This window comes from Theropithecus gelada, chromosome 10 (genome assembly GCF_003255815.1).
Source record: "Theropithecus gelada isolate Dixy chromosome 10, Tgel_1.0, whole genome shotgun sequence".
Lineage (NCBI taxonomy): Eukaryota > Metazoa > Chordata > Mammalia > Primates > Cercopithecidae > Theropithecus > Theropithecus gelada.
The window spans coordinates 30443829-30463300 of NC_037678.1; the positions used below are offsets into that span (position 1 = coordinate 30443829).

Here is a 19472-nt window from a genome sequence, read left to right on the forward strand (position 1 = left end):
TGCCATGGTGCGATCTCAGCTCACTGCAACCTCCGCCTCCTGGGTTCAAGCGATTCTCCTGCCTCAGCCTCCTGAGTAGCTGAGACTACAGGCGTGCACCACCACACCCAACTCATTTTTGTACTTTTTGTAGAGGTGGGGTTTCACCATGTTGGCCAGGCTAGTCTTAAACTCCTGACCTCAGGTGATCCACCTGTGTCAGCCTCCCAAAGTGCTGGGATTACAGGTGTGAGCCACCGCCCCGGCCATATTTTGATAATATTTTAAAAGTAAGCTTTAAAAAATGCGTGTTATGATTATACCTTTGGAAAAGAACATTTTGATATACTGTTAAGGAATATAAATTGGCATAAGCAATGTGCAACTGGAAATGTAGATAAAATTTCTAAATGCTGATGGAAGGACACCTTTGTAATGGGTGGGGTTTTCATTTTATACCTTATATACTTACAAACTTTTTTTTTTTTTGAGACAAGATCTCACTCCGTCGTCCAGGCTGGAGTGCAGTGGCATGATCTTGGCTCACTGAAACCTCTGCATCCTGGGTTCAAGTGATTCTCCAACCTCAGCCTCCAGGTAGCTGGGATGACAGGCACTCACCACCATGCCCAGCTAATTTTTGTATTTTTAGTAGACACGAGGTTTCACCATGCTGGTCAGGCTGGTCTTGAACTCCTGACCTCAGGTGATCCACCTGCCTCAGTCTCCCAAAGTGCTGGGATTACAGGTGTGAGCCACCAAGCCCGGCCTAATTTTTATTTTTTTGCAATGAGCACCGATTAACAAAAAAGCTGAACAATGAAACACTACAGCCTTCTCCAGTCACCTATCACAGTTCACCACAGTTGTTAAATATTTGAATTTTGGTTTCCATGAGAAAATGAACCATCCATTACTTTTCTACCCTCTAACATAAAATTTCAGGACACTTACTGGCAATCACAACAATTAGAAAGGAAAATTTATTTTTTAATGTTAAAGATACAGACATTTCCAATGAAGAATTTATTATGGTAAAATTTAAATTAAAAAGTAAATAAAGGCCAGGCTCACGCCTGTAATCCCAGCACTTTGGGAGGCTGAGGCAGGCAGATCACGAGGTCAGGAGATTGAGACCATCCTGGCTAACGTGGTAAAACCTCGTCTCTACTAAAAATAAAAAAAATTGGCCGGGCGCGGTGGCTCATGCCTGTAATCCCAGCACTTTGGGAGGCCAAGGCGGGTGGATCACCTGAGGTCAGGAGTTCCAGACCAGCCTGGCCAACCTGGTGAAACCCTGTCTCTACCAAAAATACAAAAATTAGCTGGGCGTGGTGGCGGGCGCTTCTAATCCCAGCTATTGGGGAAGCTGAGGCAGGAGAATCACTTGAACTTGGGAGGCAGAGGTTGCAGTGAGCAGAGATCACACTATTGCACTCCAGCCTGGGCGACAGAGTGAGATTCCATCTCACACACACAAAAAAATAATAATAATACAAAAAATTAGCTGGATGTGGTGGCGGGTGCCTGTAGTCCCAGCTACTCGGGAGACTGAGGCAACAGAATGGCGTGAACCCAGGAGGTAGAGCTTGCAGTGAGCCAAGATCAGGCCACTGCACTCCAGCCTGGGTGACAGAGCGAGACTCCATCTAAAAAAAAAAAAAAAAAAAAGTAAATAAATAGGGCTGGGCACGGTGTTTTACACCTGTAATCCCACCACTTTGGGAGGCCCAAGAGGGTGGATCACTTGAGGTCAGGAGTTCAAGATCACCATGGCCAACATGGTGAAACCCTGCCTCTACTAAAAATACAAAAATTAGACAGGTGTGATGGTGCATGCCTGTAGTCCCAGCTACTTGGAAGGCTGAGGCAGGAAAATCGCTTGAACCTGGGAGGCAGAGGTTGCAGTGAGCTGAGATCAGGCTGCTGCACTGCAGTCCGGGTGACGAAGTGAGACTCTGTCTCAAAATGAAAGAAGGGGCCAGGCACTGTGGCTCACACCTATAATCCCAGCACTTGGGGAGGCCAAAGCAGGCAGATCTCAAGAGATTGAGACCATCCTGGCCAACATGGTGAAACCCCATCTCTACTAAAAATACAAGTATTAGCTGGATGTGGTGGCGTGTGCCTGTAATCTCAGCTACTCAGGAGGCTGAAGTAGGAGAATCACTTGAACCTGGGAGGCGGAGGTTGCAGTGAGCTGAGACTGCGCCACTGCACTTCAGCCGGGGAGACAAGAGTGAAACTCTGTCTCAAAAAAAAAAAAAAAAAAAAAAGAAAGAAAGAAAGGAAGGAAGGAAGGAGGGAAGGAAGAAAGAGACTTTTATCAGTCCTATGCAATCTGTTGTTAAACAGTTTTGCTAACAATATTATTTAGCAAAGCAAAACAATATGGAAACCTTGATAACGTCTTAAAACTAGAAAATGAATCTCACCTTTGCATCTATTTCTTCTGCCTTCTCATTGGCTTCTTGTTCAATGAAAGCCATCATATGCTTTATCTATAAGGAAAAAACATTTTATTTTTTAATTTAACAAGATGGGAATATATTTTCTGATTCATTGAACAATCAATCATAGGTAGGTGCAGTGGCTCACGCCCGTAATCCTACCACTCTGGGGGGCCAAGGAGGGAGGACCGCTTTAGGTCAGGAGCTGGAGACTAGTCTGGACAACACAATGATACCCCGTCTCTACTAAAAATTTTAAAAAGTCAATCACTTACTGAATGCACACTGTGCTAGGCACTCAGTACAAGGATAAGTGAGATCATTCCTATTCTCAGGAAACTTAGGATCTAAAATTTGTTCTAGCAGATAGACCAGATACATTACTCAATAACACATAAATAGGACATTCATCCTCCTCTCAAGGAACTTGGAATACAAGTTAGCCAGCACCCTCCCTTTCTCTTCTCCACCTCTAAGGAAGTATGCTGAAGAGCTATCTATATTTATATTTTCAACTGGAGCACCTCTTTCTCTCAACACTGCAGTCCCACTTGCACCCTCCTCTGTACTCCACTCACAGTTCTCTCATAAAGTGACAATCTCCTCGCCCCTTGATCTTGGCCTTTTCTTACTTGATCTTTCAGCATCAGCTGATGTGTTCAGCAACCTTCTTTTTTTTTTTTTTTGAGATGGAGTCTCGCTCTGTCGCCCAGGCTGGAGTGCAATGGTGCGATCTCGGCTCACTGCAAGCTCCGCCTCCCAGGTTCACGCCATTCTCCTGCCTCAGCCTCCTGAGTAGTTGGGACCACAGGCGCCTGCCACCACGCCAGGCTAATTTTTTGTATTTACTAGAGACGGGCTTTCACAGTGTTAGCCAGGATGGTCTCGATCTCCTGGCCTTGTGATCCGCCCACCTCTGGCCTCCCAAAGTGCTGGGATTACAGGCTTGAGCCACCGCGCCCCGCGAGCAACCTTCCCTTCTTCAACAATCTTCCCTTTGCTTCCATGACTTCCTCCTGTTCTCCTTTCCAGTCTCCTTTGGGGCCCTACTCTTCCACTCTGCCTCCTAGACAGTCCTTTTTGAATATCCTACTCATAGTAATCTAAATTCAACACACTCAATACTGAACTGCTCACCACTCCTCTCCCCACTTCTCACTTTGAGCTCTCTCTCAGGGATTAGCACCAACACCCAACCGTGATTATTCCTCCTACCTCAGTCCTTATATCCAACCAATCACCACGTCCTATTAATTCTCTCTTAATAGTTCTTTACCTTGCCCACCTCACTCCACTGTCAGAGCCACTACCATAGTCCTTGCCATCATCATCTCTCAGCTGAATTACTACAACAGCTTCCAAATTTGTCTTCTGCCACTATTCTTGTTCTTTCTAATTACTCTACATTGCCACCAGAGAGATGCTTTCAAAATGCCTATCTTATCATGTAACACTCTACCCCCGCTTAAGATAAAGATTTTAGAAGCTACAGGATCTTACACTGCTTATCTTTCTTTTTTTGAGACAGTGTCTCTGTCTCCCAGACTGGAGTGCAGTGGCATAATCTCGCCTCACTGTGACCTTCGCCTTCTACAGCTCAGGTGATCCTGCCACCTTAAGCTCCCCTCCCCCAGAGCTGGGACCACAGGTGCATGCCACCACGTCCAGCTTATTTTTGTATGTTTTGTAGAGAGGGGTTTTGCCATGTTGCCCAGGCTGGTCTTGAACTACTAGGCTCAAGCAATCCGCCTGCCTTGGCCTCCCAAAGCACTGGGATTTCAGGTGTGAGCCACCGTACTCAGCCCACTGCTTACCTTTCAAGCATCATATGAAACAACAAACCCTTCACTACTCACCATCTTCAGACTCTTAGTTCCTGCCACACTAAACTTATTTCGGTTCCTTGAGCTCACCACTCTTTCTCATCTCCAAGATTTCAAACATGCTGTTCCTTCCACTCGGAACATTCTTCCTTCTCCTCTTCACTCAGCTAACTTCTCGGGCCTCAACTTGTATCAGTATCACCTCCTTAAGGAAATCTCTCCTGTACCTAGAGTACTTTGTGCTTCCTCTACCATGGCACCTAAACTTGTAACTGTTGCTTATTTGTCCCTATCCTCAACTGAACTATGAGGCTGGGAACTTGTTAAAGGTTTCTAGGGCCGGGTGTGGTGGCTCAAGCCTGTAATCCCAGCACTTTGGGAGGCCAAGGCGGGTGGATCACGAGGTCAGGAGATCGAGACCATCCTGGTTAACATTGTGAAACCCCGTCTCTACTAAAATATACAAAAAACTAGCCGGGCGAGGTGGTGGCGCCTGTAGTCCCAGCTACTCGGGAGGCTGAGGCAGGAGAATGGCGTAAACCCAGGAGGCGGAGCTTGCAGTGAGCTGAGATCTGGCCACTGCACTTCAGCCTGAGTGACAGAGCGAGACTCCGTCTCAAAAAAAATAAATAAATAAAAATAAAAAAATAAAGGTTTCTAGATCACCAGCTACAACTGGAGAAAAAAGTCCAATGAAGGCTTCTGAATGGAGCTTGGGATGACTCATCCAACTCAGACTCATAAATGAAGTATCATCTCTTGTGGCAGATATCAAATACACCCAAGTGAAAATCCAGCCAACACAGCTCATCAAACTCACTGGCTGTGGGATAGGATGGTAGCTTCATTTCCTAAGGGCTCTACCTAGAAGGAGTGATGAAATCCAAAAAGAAAAAAAAGCTAAAATTTGATGTAGGATCTCTAGGTCATTAATTCATTTTGTTTATTAATTATCCCACTAAAAGGTAAGCACCACTGAGTACAGGGATCTCGTCTTTTATGGCAATGTGAACCCAGAACATGGAATAACCACCACCATAGGAGGTGCTCAAAAAAATTTGTGAATGAATGCAAATCTGTTGGGAGTTTCAAGACTTCTAAGGAATACGAGGTATCCCAGATACTTTTTAGGGTTTACCAATCTGTAAACAATCCCCATAGCAGCTTCTCCATGTAATACAAGATATCATAAATCTTAAGTATACATAGGTGTACCAAAACGAATTAAGAAAGCACTACTGGGTGGGGAGATAGGGGAGGGACAGCATTAGGAGAAATACCTAATGTAGATGACGGGTTGATGGGTGCAGCAAAAACCACCATGGCACGTGTAGACCTATGTAACAAACCTGTACATTCTGCACATGTATCTCAGAACTTAAATAAATTTAAAAAAAAAGACAGAAAGAAAAGAAAACAATACTGCCCAGGCACGGTGGCTCACGCCACCCAGGACTTTGGGAGGCCAAGGCAGGAAGATCACCTGAGGTAGGGAGTTTGAGACTAGCCTGGCCAACATGGTGAAACCCCGTCTCTACTAAAAATACAAAAATTAGCCAGACGTGGTGGCGCGTATCTGTAATCACAGTTACTTGGGAGACTTAGGCAGGAGAATTGCTTGAACCTGGGAGGCTGACGTCTCAGAAAAAAAAAAAAAAAAAGGAAAACATTACCAAACTGTACACTTAAAAACAGTTAAGAAGGCTGGGCATAATTGGCTCACACCTGTAATCCCAGCACTTTGAGAGACCAAGATGGGCATACTGCTTGAAGCCAGGAGTTCAAGACCAGCCTGGGCAACATAGTGAGACCTCTGTCTCTCAAAATAAAAAAAGATAGTAAATTTTGTTATGTATTTACAATTTTTAAAAGTGAGGCAAGAATACAACCTTCTAGCACCAAAGTCTTAAAGAAAACATACAAGGAGGCTGAGGTGGGCAGATCATTTGAGGTCAGGAGTCCGAGATCAGCCTGACCAATATGTGAAGCCCTGGCTCTACTAACAAAAAAAAAAAAAAAAAAAAAATCAGCCAGGCGTAATGGTATCCTAAGGAATACAAAGTATCCCAGGTACACCTGTAATCTCAGCTACTTGGGAGGCTGAGGCAGGAGAATCACCTGAACTCAGGAGGTGGAGGTTGCAGTGAGCCAAGACCAACGGAGTGCTCTGTCTCAAAACAAAACAAAACAAAATAAAAAACCAACCGGGCGCGGTGGCTCATGCCTGTAATCCCAGCACTTTCGGAGGCCAAGGGAGGTGGATCACCTGAGGTCGAGAGTTCAAGACCAACCTGACCAACATGGAGAAACGCCAGCTCTACTAAAAATACATTAGCCGGGTATAGTGGCGCATGCCTGTAATCCCAGCTACTCAGGAGGCTGAGGCAGGAGAATCACTTGAACCCGGGAGGCAGAGGTTGTGGTAGAGATCCTGCCACTGCACTCCAGCCTGGGCAAGAAGAGCGGAAACTCCGTCTCAAAAAAAAACAAAACAAAATGAAACAAAAAACATATAGGATGATTTTAGAAGGGACAGTTTTTTATCGAAAATCTTGGAGTCATCCTACTTTTTTTTTTTTATTTTGGCAGTTGAGTTGTTACACACTCTGGATTCCAACTTCCACGGTCACCATTGTGTTTCCAACCCTATTTTTTTTTTTTTTTTTTGAGATGGAGTCTCACTCTGTCGCCCAGGCTGGAGTGCAGTGGCCAGATCTCAGCTCACTGCAAGCTCCGCCTCCCGGGTTTACGCCATTCTCCTGCCTCAGCCTCCCGATAGCTGGGACTACAGGCGCCCACCACCATGTCCGGCTAGTTTTTTGTATTTTTTAGTAGAGACGGGGTTTCACCATGTTAGCCAGGATGGTCTCGATCTTCTGACCTCGTGATCCGCCCGTCTCGGCCTCCCAAAGTGCTGGGATTATGGGCTTCAGCCACCGCGCCCAGCCGCCAACCCTACTTTTAAGCAGCATGAAAGTTATGATGATCAAACCTATGTTATAGATAACACGCTACTTCTTGAGCCTTGAAAAATTTAGGGTACTTAATCCAGACCTACATGTGTGGAAAACCACTGACCTTGCTTAAAAGATCAGCCCCACAAATTTGGGAGTGTGAGAGGGGGTCATGGTAATGGTGTCTACAAAGTTTATTTATTTATATTTTTTTTTTTTTTTTTTTTGAGACAGAGTCTCGCCCTTTTGCCCAGGCTGGAGTGCAGTGGCATGATCTCGGCTCACTGCAAGCTCCGCCTCCCGGGTTTACGCCATTCTCCTGCCTCAGCCTCCCGAGTAGCTGGGACTACTGGCGCCCGCCACCACGCTCGGCTAATTTTTTGTATTTTTAGTAGAGACGGGGTTTCACCGAGTGAGCCAGGATGGTCTCGATCTCCTGACCTTGTGATTCGCCCGCCTCAGACTCCCAAAGTGCTGGGATTACAGGCGTGAGCCACTGCGTCCAGCCCCTACAAGTTTAGTTTGAAGTTTCCCTGAACTTATTCTATCTGGAATTTTAAAAGTCGTTTAACTAGCCGGGCTCACGCCTGTAATCCCAGCACTTTGGGAGGCCAATCCGGGAGGATCACGAGGTCAGGAGTTCAAGACCCGCCTGACCAACATGGTGAAACCCGGTCTCTACTAAAAATACAAAAATCAGCCAGGCATGGTGGCGGGAGCCTGCAATCCTAGCTACTCAGGAGGCTGAGGCAGGAAAATCACTTGAACCTGGGAGGTGGAGGTGGCAGCGAGCCGAGATCACGCCTGGGTGACAGAGCAAGACTCTGTCTCAAAAAAAAAAAAAAAGTCATTTAACTAAATACAGTAATCAAAACCAGTGTTTATAAATGCTACAAGTTTGGCCTCTAAAGGTGAACCCTGATTCAGACTTGGATTATCTGCCTTTAACACTCTGCTGAACCCTTGGCTGCCAGATTTGACCAGACCAGCACAGCCTAGAGCAAACTGCACTAATTCTAACCCAGGTCAGAAGCCTATTTACAGTTAACATGGTCATATTCTTTAAGAGTTCCAAGAACAGATATAGTCAACCCCTTAAGGACATTTAACTCCACCCAGAAGGCAGAAAATTTGACCTTTAAAAAACAGTTTCTTCTTCCTGCTCACTAATCAAGGTTTTTAAGAGTCAGGTTTCGGCCGGGCGCGGTGGCTCAAGCCTGTAATCCCAGCACTTTGGGAGGCCGAGACGGGCGGATCACGAGGTCAGGAGATCGAGACCATCCTGGCTAACACGGTGAAACCCCGTCTCTATTAAGAAATACAAAAAACTAGCCGGGCGAGGTGGCGGGCGCCTGTAGTCCCAGCTACTCGGGAGGCTGAGGCCGGAGAATGGCGTAAACCCAGGAGGCGGAGCTTGCAGTGAGCTGAGATCCGGCCACTGCACTCCAGCCTGGGTGACAGAGCGAGACTCCGTCTCAAAAAAAAAAAAAAAAAAAAAAAGAGTCAGGTTTCTTTGTAAATTTGATTAAATAAATTACCATACTCCCTAGAAAAAAGGCAAATATACAAAATATTTTCATGCAATGGAGAAGTCAGAGAATTCGGGATTTATTTATTTATTTATTTATTTATTTATTGAGACGGAGTCTCGCTCTGTCGCCCAGGCTGGAGTGCAGTGGCCGGATCTCAGCTCACTGCAAGCTCCGCCTCCCGGGTTTACGCCATTCTCCTTTCTCAGCCTCCCGAGTAGCTGGGACTACAGGTGCCCGCCACCTTGCCCGGCTAGTTTTTTGTATTTTTTAGTAGAGACGGGGTTTCACCGTGTTAGCCAGGATGGTCTCAATCTCCTGACCTCGTGATCCGCCCGTCTCGGCCTCCCAAAGTGCTGGGATTACAGGCTTGAGCCACCGTGCCCGGCCGAATTAGGGATTTATTAAGCACCTACTATGGGCTTGGTGCTTCGTCTATTTACTTATGAGAATATAGTAAACAATTCACACTGTCCTCATCAAGCTTTCATGTAGCATGAAGGGCTTTAGGAAATAGACAAGATTGCTTCTTTCAATTTTACATAAATAAAAAATAGGCCGGGCGCTGTGGCTCACGCCTGCAATCCCAGCACTTTGGGAGGCCAAGGTGGGTGGATCACGAGGTCAGGAGTTCGAGACCAGCCTGGCCAACATGATGAAACCCCATCTCTACTAAAAATACAAAAATTAGCTGGGCATGGTGGCGGGCGCCTGTAATCCCAGGTACTCGGGAGGCTGAGGCAGGAGGATCACTTGAACTTAGGAGGCGGAGGTTGCAGTGAGCCAAGATCACACCATGGCACTCCAGCTTGGGCAAGAAAGTGAGGCTGTCTCAAAAAAAGAAACAATAGATCATGTGCAGTGGCTCACGCCTATAATCCCAGCACTTTGGAGGCCAAGGTGGGCGGATCACCTGAGGTTGGGAGTTCAAGACCAGCCTGGCCACATGGCGAAATCCCATCTGTACTAAAAATATAAAAAAATTATCCAGGTGTGGTGACATACGCCTGTAGTACCAGCTACTGGAGAGGCTGAGACAGGAGAATTGCTCGAACCCAGGAGGCAGAGGTTGCAGCGAGCTGAGATCGCACCACTGCACTCTAGCCTGGGCAACAAAGCAAGACTCCGTCTCAAAAAAAAAAAAAAAAAAATTTTTTTTGATCTAGATTCCAAGGAACTATAGCTTTATCTCAAAAAAAAAAAAAAAAAAAAAAAAATTTTTTAAATCTAGATTCCAAGGAACTACAGCTTTATCTCTATACTAGTTTTTCCTGTGGAAGCCTTAGTCTTCAATATATTATGACAAGGAGGGAAGAAAAGGAACAAGAGGGAGAGAATGAGCACTGTGGCCACTGAGAGTATATGGAGTGTATTTTACTTTTCCACTGCATCAAGCTTTTCCTATATTGAAAGAAGCAGAAGAAGCAGTGAACAGAAGAAGCAGTGAAAAAGGTTTAAAAAAACCCTTTCATTCTGTAAGAATATTGTATGATTTCTTACACTTCTCCATAGGTACTATTTTTATCATCTCTATTTACCCTTTGGGATTAGCACAAGAACCATAAAATGAAGAAGAAATACCCACTCTTAGTGCATATCAGGTTAAGAATAAAATGAAAAGACATTTTCAAGGAAATGGAAGCATCCAAGGAAAAAAATTTTTTTTTTTTTTTTTGAGACGGAGTCTAGCGCTGTTGCCCCGGCTGGAGTGCAGTGGGGCCATCTCCGCTCACTGCAAGCTCCGTCTCCCGGGTTCACGCCATTCTCCTGCCTCAGCCTCCCGAGTAGCTGGGACTACAGGCGCCCACCACCACGCCCGGCTAATTTTTTGTGTTTTCGGTAGAGGCTGGGTTTCACCGTGTTAGCCAGGATGGTCTCGATCTCCTGACCTCGTGATCCGCCCACCTCGGCCTCCCAAAGTGCTGGGATTACAAGCTTGAGCCACCGCACCCGGCCGAAAAACATTTTTTTGAGACGGAGTTTTGCTCTTGTTGCCCAGGCTGGAGTGCAATGGTACAATCTCGGCTTACTGCAACCTCCGCCTCCAGGGTGCAAGCGATTTTCCTGCCTCAGTTTCCCGGGTAGCTGGGATTACAGGCATGTGCCACCATGCCCAGCTATTTTGTATTTTAGTAGAGACAGGGTTTCTCCATGCTGGTGAGGCTGGTCTCGAACTCCTGATCTCAGGTGATCCGGCTGCCTCCGCCTACCAAAGTGCGGGGATTACAGGCATGAGCTGGCCAGGAAAACACTTTATTGCTCATCTCAGAAGATTCATAAGACAGTGAGTGTGCTTTAGTAAGATAATTTTCCTAGCACAGTACTTCAGAAAAAAATGGACTTAGTTCTCTAAACTATGTGTAAATTAAACCACAGCCTTAAACTTCCTTTTCTGACAATCTATCGGCAATATGACTACTGAATGCAAGGATTCTGATTTGTTAGTTCTGGGCTTATAAACTGCTACTATATTCCAGAGAGTCTTTTGCATGACAAAATTCTTAATACCTACAGACTCGAAGGTATGGCGCTTAAAAAAAAAAAAAAAAAAATTTCCCAGGACTGATTACACACTTTCAAAACTGATGTGGGTTCACGAGTTCCATAACAATTTTTTCCCATAAACTCTGTTACATCTGCTTGGTGGCAAACTCCGTTAGGCACTGAGGCTCCTAAATGTAAGAAAAAGGGGACCTGGCCAGGTGCAGTGACTCACGCCTGTAATCCCAGCACTTTGGGAGGCCGAGGCGGGCGGATCACGAGGTCAGGAGATCAAGACCATCCTCGCTAACACCACGAAACCCTGTCTCCACTAAAAACACAAAAAATTAGCGAGGCATGGTGGCGGGCGCCTGTAGTCCCAACTACTTGGGAGGCTGAGGCAGGAGAATGGCGTTAATGTAGGAGGTGGAGCTTGCAGTGAGCCGAGACTGTGCCACTGTACTCCAGTCTGGGCCACAGAGCCAGACTCTGTCTCAAAAAAAAGAAAAAAAAAAAAAGAAAAAGAAAAAAAAAGAAAAAGGGGTCCTCCATTTGACACATTTTTGTTTATTTATAGAGACAGGTTCTTTTGCTCTGTCACCCAGACGGAGCACTGTGGCATGATCATAGCCCACTGCAGCCTCGACCTCCTGGGCTCAAATGATTCTCCCACATCAGCCTCCCTAGTAGCTAGGAGCACATGTGTGCCCCACCACACCTGGCTGATTTTGTTTTTTTTTTTTTTTTTGAGACAGAGTCTCGTTCTGTTGCCCAGGCTGGAGTGCAATGGTGCGATCTGGCCTCACCACAACCTCCACCTTCCTGGTTCAAGAAATTCTCCTGCCTCAGCCTCCCTAGTAGTTGGAATTACAGGCATGCGCCAGCACGCCCTGCTAATCTTGTATTTTAGTTGAGACAGGGTTTTGCCACGTTGGCCAGGCTGGTCTGGAACTCCTGATCACAGGTGATCCGCCCACCTCGGCCTTCCAAAATGCTGCGATTACAGGCATAAGCTACCGTGCCCAGACAGCCTGGCTTATTTTTTAACAAAAAATTTTTTAGAGATAAGGTCTATGTTGCCCAGGCTGGTCTTGAACTCCTGGGATCAAGCGATCCTCCCACCTCAGTCTCCCAAAGTGCTGGAGGCTACAGGTGTGAGCCACTGCATCTGGCTTGTATTTGTGTTTATTAATATTACAATTTTTTGAGCTGGAGTCTCACTCTGTTGCCCAGGCAGGAGTGCTGTGGCATGATCTTGGCTCACTGCAACCTCTGCCTGTTGGGTTCAAGCGATTCACCTGCCTCTGCCTCCTGAGTAGCGGGGACTACAGGCGCACCCCACTAGGCCCAGATAATTTTTTTTGAGAGGGAGGCTCGCTCTGTCGCCCAGGCTCACTCGGCCTCCCGGGTTCACGCCATTCTCCTGCCTCAGCCTCCCAAGTAGCTGGCACTACAGGCGCCCCACCACGCAGGGCTAACTTTTCGTATTTTTAGTTGAGACGGGTTTCACCGTGTTAGCCAGGATGGTCTCGATCTCCTGACCTCGTGATCCAACTGCATCGGCCTCCCAAACTGCTGGGATTACAGGCGTGAGCCACGGAGCCCAATTTTTTTTTTTTTTTTTTTTTTTTGAGACAGAGTCTCGCTCTGTTGCCCAGGCTGGAGTGCAGTGGCGGGATCTCGCCTGGCTGCAAGCTCCGCCTCCCAGGTTCACGCCATTCTCCTGCTTCAGCCTCCCAAGTAGCTGGGACTACAGGCGCCTACCACAATGCCCGGCTAATTGTTTGTATTTTTAATAGAGCCAGGGTTTCACCATGCTGTCCAGGTTCGTCTCGAACTCCTGACCTCAGGTGATCCGCCCTCCTCAGCCTCGCAAAGTGCTGGGATTACAGACGTGAGCCACCGCGGCCGGCCCCAGCCTGTATTTCACAAACGTTAACACACATTTGTTAACACACAAATGTTAACACACAAATGTTAACACACACATTAGTGGGAGGGCAATCATTATAATCCATTACGATAGAGGGGGCTTCCCCAAAATGAAGATTAACAGTACATACAGGCCTGGCGCAGTGGCTCACGCCTGTAATCCCAGCACTTGGGGAGGCCCAGGTGGGAGGATCACCTGAGGTCAGGAGTTCGAGATCAGCCAGGCCAACATGGTGAAACCCCGCCTCTACTAAAAAAACAAAACAAACAAACAAAAAAACACACAAAAATTATCCGGGTGTGGGGCGCGAGCCTGTAATCCCAGCTTCATAGGGAGGCTGAGGCAGGAGAATCGCTTGAACCCGGAAAGCGGAGGTTGCAGTGAGCCGAGATTGCACCCTTGCACTCCAGGCTGCGCAACAGTGCGAGACTCCGTCTAAAAAAAAAAAAAAAAAAAAAAGAGAAAGAAAAAAACAGTTCATAAAGTAAACGACCTTGTCAAAACAATACTGGTTGGAAACAGGTCTCTTCCCTCCGCACTGTTTCTTTCCTATCATATGCCTTAAGCACTTCCCTCAGGGTTTAAAACAAACAAACAAAAAACGGGACAAGGCTGTTTTCTTTTTTCTTTTTTTTTCTTCAGAGGAAGTCTCGCTCTGTAGCCCCTGCTGGAGTGCAATGGCGCGACCTCGGCTCACTGCAACCTCCGCCTCCCGGGTTCAACGGGTTCAAGCGATTCTACTTCGTCAGCCTCCCGAGTAGCTGGGATTACAGGCGCGCCACCACGCCCGGCTAATTTTGTATTTTTAGTAGAGACCGGGGTTTCACCATTTTGGTCAGGCTAGACTCGGACTGCTGACCTCAGGTGATCCGACCGCCTCGGCCTCCCAAAGTGCTGGGATTACAGGCGTGAGCCACTGTCTCCGGCCACAAGGCTGTTTTCAATCCTTGTACAGATCTCTGTCCGACTAGGCACAGTGAATATCCTTGGAAAACAGGGAATGCTGAGGTGGGGGCAAAGAGCCAGGGCGTTCAAGAAGGCGGAGCGCAGGCAAGCGGGCAGTGCGCAAGACCCGAGCAAAAGTCACACGAGCTGCGGGGCAAATCTCCTTCCTCAGGCCGACCTCTAGGGTCTGGTGACTTGGAGCAAGGGGCCTTCCTGCGGCAGTTGGGCGACTCAAGGCCCGCGGCCTCCACGAGCCGGGCTCCAGCCCATCCCCCGGGACTGGCGCCGCGGCTTCGCGAGACCCACCCAACCAAGCCCCTCACCTGCTTCTGCACGTCAGCATCGCTGAGAGCCATGGCGAGAGTAATGCTAGGTCGGTGAGCAGCAGGACCGAGTTTAGGTTTAAAGGGTGAGAGGAGACGAATGGGCAAAGGGTAGCCCTGCGCAGATCTCGGTTTCCTTTACTTTATAACCGCGGGTTCCGGTTCCTGCCAGGTGACTGCACAGTTCATCCGCATGACCCTTCTCAGCCAATAGGAAGAGAGCGACGCCCAGGAAGTCCCGCCCTGTCCCGGCTTGTGGGCGCGTGCTCGGGTGCTTTTACGTCGCTGGCTCGTGACCTGACCTGTGTTTTTTACCTAAACTGGGGTCCCGGGTAGGAGGAAGAAAACATAAGGAGTTTCTCTATCTGAAATTAATCGGGCTGTTTTGAGGAGTACTGGTTAGGTACATTGGAGAGTGCGCTTTTATTGCAATTTTTCTCATAATTACACAGGGTTATGGGTTTAGGGGAGGAAGATCACAGAGGTCCAATGTCATTTTATTAATGCCAGTCAAGGGTACATGATTTTTGGCCGGGCGTGGTGGCTCACGCCTGCAGTTCTGACACTTTGGGAGACTGAGGAGGGTGTATCGCTTGACCTCGAGTTCGAGACCAGCTTGGGCAACAGAGAGAAACCCCGTCTCTACCAAAAGGAAAAAAAAAAAAAAGAAAGATACGTGATTTCTGACTATTCATGTCAACCTTGATTACCTGGATAAAGTAGGGTTTGTAGGTTTCTCCACTCTAAAGTTACTTTTTTTTAACCCCCTTTCCATACTGTAGTCTTAGGAAGGAAGCCACTGTGCAAAGCCCACACCTAGGGAGTGGGGAGCTATGCTCAACTTCCTTGTTAGGGTGGAGCAGCTACATAATTTATTTGGAACTTTTCTGAGATAGCCTGTATATTTTTCAAAAGCCTTCCCAGGTCGCATTTAGAGGAATATTAGGACAGAAATCCCCCCAGGCTCATTTGTGTTTGTTTGGATTTACCTCAAGCCCCAGTTTTTTCCCCCAAAATCCCAAAGGCAAAAACGTTTGAAAATTCCTTTATCTTTAGGAAAGACTGACTTCTAATAGTAGAATAAGGGGTCAAATGATACACCCACTATTTTCTTTTTACTGTGCTATGCTTACCCACCATTTTTATTAGCTTTTTATCTTGAAGAAATTTGAGATATAGTAACTTGTAAGAATACTGCATTGACCTCCCTTCACCTAGATTCAAGTTGTTAACATTTTGTTACATGTACGTTAACACTTTATTTTCATACACACACACACTTCCTGTTTTAGTGTGTCATAAGAACAAGGATGTAGCAAATTCAGGAAATTTAGTTTACTAGGCTGAAAATTAATTTGCTTTGCCCCAGGCCAGGCGCAGTGGCTCACGCCTGTAATCCCCGCATTTTCGGAGGCTAAGGCAGGTGGATCACCTGAGGTCGGGGGTTCGAGACTAGCCTGACCGACATGGAGAAACCCCATCTCTACTAAAAATACAAAATTAGCAGGGTGTGGTGGTGCATGCCTGTTATCCCAGCCACTCGGGAGGCTGAGGCAGGAGAAGTGCTTCAACCCAGGACATGGAGGTTGCAGTGAGCACAGATGGTGCCACTGCACTCTAGCCTGGGCAATGAGAGTGAGACTCCGTCTCAAAAAAAAAAAAAAAAAAAAAAAAAATTCTTTGTCCCATCAATCCATCAATGTACTTTATAACTTTTTTTTTTTTTTTTTGAGACAGAGTCTCGCTCTATTGTCCAGACTAGAGTGCAGTGGCACCATGTCGGCTCACCACAACCACCACCACAATTGAACCTCCTGGGTTCAATTGATTCTCCTGCCTCAGCCTCCCCAGTAGCTGGGATTACTGGCACCTGCCACCACACCCAGCTAATTTTTGCATTTTTAGTAGAGACGGGGTTTCAGCATGTTGGCCAGGGTGGTCTTGAACTCCCGACCTCTGGTGATCCGCCCGCCTTGGCCTCCCAAAGTGCTGGGATTACAGGGGTGAGCCACCGTGGCCGGCCATAACCTTTTTTTATAACCGTACTTTTTTTTTTTTTTTTTTTTTTTTGAGATGGAGTCTCGCGCTGTGTCACCCAGGCTGGAGTGCAGTGGCGCGATCTCGGCTCACTGCAAGCTCCGCCTCCCAGGTTCAGGCCATTCTCCTGCCTTAGCCTCCTAGTAGCTGGGACTACAGGCGCCCGCCACCACGCCCGGCTAGTTTTTTGTATTTTTAGTAGAGACGGGGTTTCACCATGTTAGCCAGGATGGTCTCGATCTCCTGACCTCGTGATCCGCCCGCCTCGGCCTCCCAAAGTGCTGGGATTACAGGCTTGAGCCACCGCGCCCGGCCTATAACCGTACTTTTTAACCTTTTATAAGCTTCTTATAAGCTTATTTTATACCCTTTATACCTGGATTGGATCCAGGATCACTTACTGTATTAGTGATCATGTCTTTTTAGTCTCCTTTAATATGGAAGAGTTTCCTCAGACTTATCTTTCTTGATAGTGACATTTCGAAGAATATAGGCCAGTTGTAGAAAACCAATTTTTTTTGTTTTGTTTTGTTTTTTTGAGACAGAAGACTCTGTCGCTCAGGCTGGAGTGCAGTGGTGCCAACTTGGCTCGCTGCAACCTCTGCCTCCCAGGTTCAAGAGATTGTCCTGCCTCAGCCTCTCCAGCAGCTGGGATTACAGGCGCCCACCACCACACCCTGCTGATTTTTGTATCTTAGTAGAAATAGGGTTTTGCCATGTTGGCCAGGCTGTTCTTGGAACTCCTGACCTCAGATGATCTGCCTGCCTTGGCATCCCAAAGTGCTGGGATTACAGGTGTGAGCCACTGTGTCCGGCCTCAATTGGGTTTTGACAGTTACCTCATAATTAGATTCAGGTTACGCATTATAGCAGGAGTACTACATGTGTGATACTCTTTGATGTCCTCTTTGCAACACATCAGCAAGTACATGATGTCCGTTTGCCCCTTTTTAATTTTATTTTTAAAATTGAGACAGAGTCCTGCAGTGTTTGCCAGGCTGGTCTTGAACTCCTGGGCTCAGGGGATCCTCTCACCTCAGCTCTTTGTCCTTTTAGTGGGAATGGTACATATATCTCTATCTATATGTATAGATATGTATGTGGTTTTTTTTTTTTTTTTGAGATCAGTTTCGCTATTGTTGCCCAGGCTAGAGTGCAGTGGCGCGGTCTCAGCTCACTGCAACCTCCACCTCCCAGGTTCAAGTGATTCTTCTGCCTCAGCCTCCTGAGTAGCTGGGACTACAGGTGCGCACCACCACGCTCAGCTAATTTTTGTATTTTTGGTAGAGACTGGGTTTCACTGTATTGGCCAGGCTAATCTCGAACTCCTGACCTTGTGATCTGTCCGCCTTGGCCTCCCAAAGTGTTGGGATTACAGGCGTGAGCTATAGCGCCCAGCTGGTACACATATTTTTAAGGCTGTTAATACATGCTGCCATTTTTTTCCCCATAGTGTACAATGTTCCTTGTAGTGTATGACAGATTGGTATACATATTTGATATATCTATTTCAGAATACTGATAATGCTGGATAAAGGAAAGATTTACCCACAGAACAATAAATGCTGCCATTAATATATTTATTAATACATGTTGCCATTTTTTCCATTTGTACTAGTGCACAGTGTTCCTTGTAGTGTATGACATATTGGTGTACATATTGGTATACATATTTGAAAGTACTGATAATGCTGGATAAAGGAAGGATTTAGCCACAGAACAATAAAACAGGGCAAGAGAAACTGATGCAATTGACCTTAACTTGATCACTTTTAAGCTAAACTAGATTGGATTGTCTAATTTTGTTCACCTTTTACATTAATAGCTTCATTCTTTATCATCCTAAAAAACAGATTTCAGGAGTATGCCACCCTCTAGCATCCCTAGGTCAGGCTGAGATGGAATTAACACATTTTGATTACAATTCCTCCTCTATTTTTATAGTGTTCTGCAAATGACAGGATTTGGAGAGTAGAAGCAGCAGTCTAATGCCACATGTCAAATTGTTTCTGAAATTAATGTCCTGAATGGATGTAGCACTGTCTAGATCAACCGTGCTTTTGTTTTTTGGAAAACAGTGTGATAATCTTTATGAATCTTCTTCTTTTTTTTTTTTGAGATGGAGAGTCTCGCTCTGTCACCAGGCTGGAGTGCAGTGGCGTGATCTTGGCTCACTGCAACCTCTGCCTCCCGGATTCAAGCAATTCTCCTGCGTCAGCCTCCCGAGTAGCTGGGACTACAGGCACGTGCCACCATGCCCGGCTAATTTTTGTATTTTTAGTAGAGACAAGGTTTCACCATGTTGGCCAGGCTGGTCTTGAACTCCTGGCCTCAGGTGATCTGCTGGCCTCGGCCTCCCAAAGTGCTAGGATTAAAGGCATGAGCCACTGCGCCTGGCCACGATTTACTTATTTTTATTTTGAGATATTAGAAAATACATAAAAATACAAAGAATAATTTATTCCCATACCATGTACCACTACCCAAAATTAACAATTAATATTTGTCACATTTACTTCAAGACTTCACTTGAAAAACAAATCGTAGATATAGTTACTATCCCCTTTTGCGGCACCTACTCCTCCCCCATGTTAGTTTCTCTTTAAAACTCCATTTTGTTCAGTTTTGCTGATTCACCAAGGAACAGGCCAGGTCCTGTCTGAAAGGAATGTGGTAAGCTTTACAGAGATAACCTCTGGAGGGAAAGAGTTGTTATGAGTACATGCAAAGATGAGCCGGTTGGTAGTTTTCCAAATCCAATTTTCTCCTACACGCTTAGGTCTTGTGGAGACATTTTAAAACATATTTTCAGACAAGTTCCAAAAAACTCCACTCCTAGATAAGCCTATTTGTGGCTTCACCAAAATCACTGGCCTAGATTCCTGTCAGGTTAGTCAGAAAGAGATGGTTCATGTGCTCTCACCTACACCCAGGCAGGTTTACTAGATACCGAATCAGCAGGATAAATAAGCTAACGCTGGAGTTTGCTCAGGGGGACAAAGCGGGAAGGACTAGAAG

General features: G+C 46.4%; 1 protein-coding gene across 3 annotated transcripts in view; it reads right to left on the reverse strand.

Moving 5' to 3' along the window:
- Positions 1 to 14637, reverse strand: part of ATP6V1E1 (ATPase H+ transporting V1 subunit E1) — a 39846-nt gene extending 25209 nt beyond the window's left edge. For 2 of the 3 annotated variants that reach the window (XM_025399326.1, XM_025399324.1), the window contains exons 1-2: positions 14418 to 14637; positions 2415 to 2480 (exon numbers count right to left, since the gene is read on the reverse strand). In XM_025399326.1, coding sequence (XP_025255111.1) covers positions 2415 to 2480; positions 14418 to 14450 — 99 coding nt within the window. In that variant the 5' untranslated portion in view covers positions 14451 to 14637. The remainder of the gene's footprint in view (positions 1 to 2414; positions 2481 to 14417) is intronic. The other variant, XM_025399325.1, reaches the window with a different exon arrangement.
- Between the last annotated feature and the right edge of the window lie 4835 nt (positions 14638 to 19472).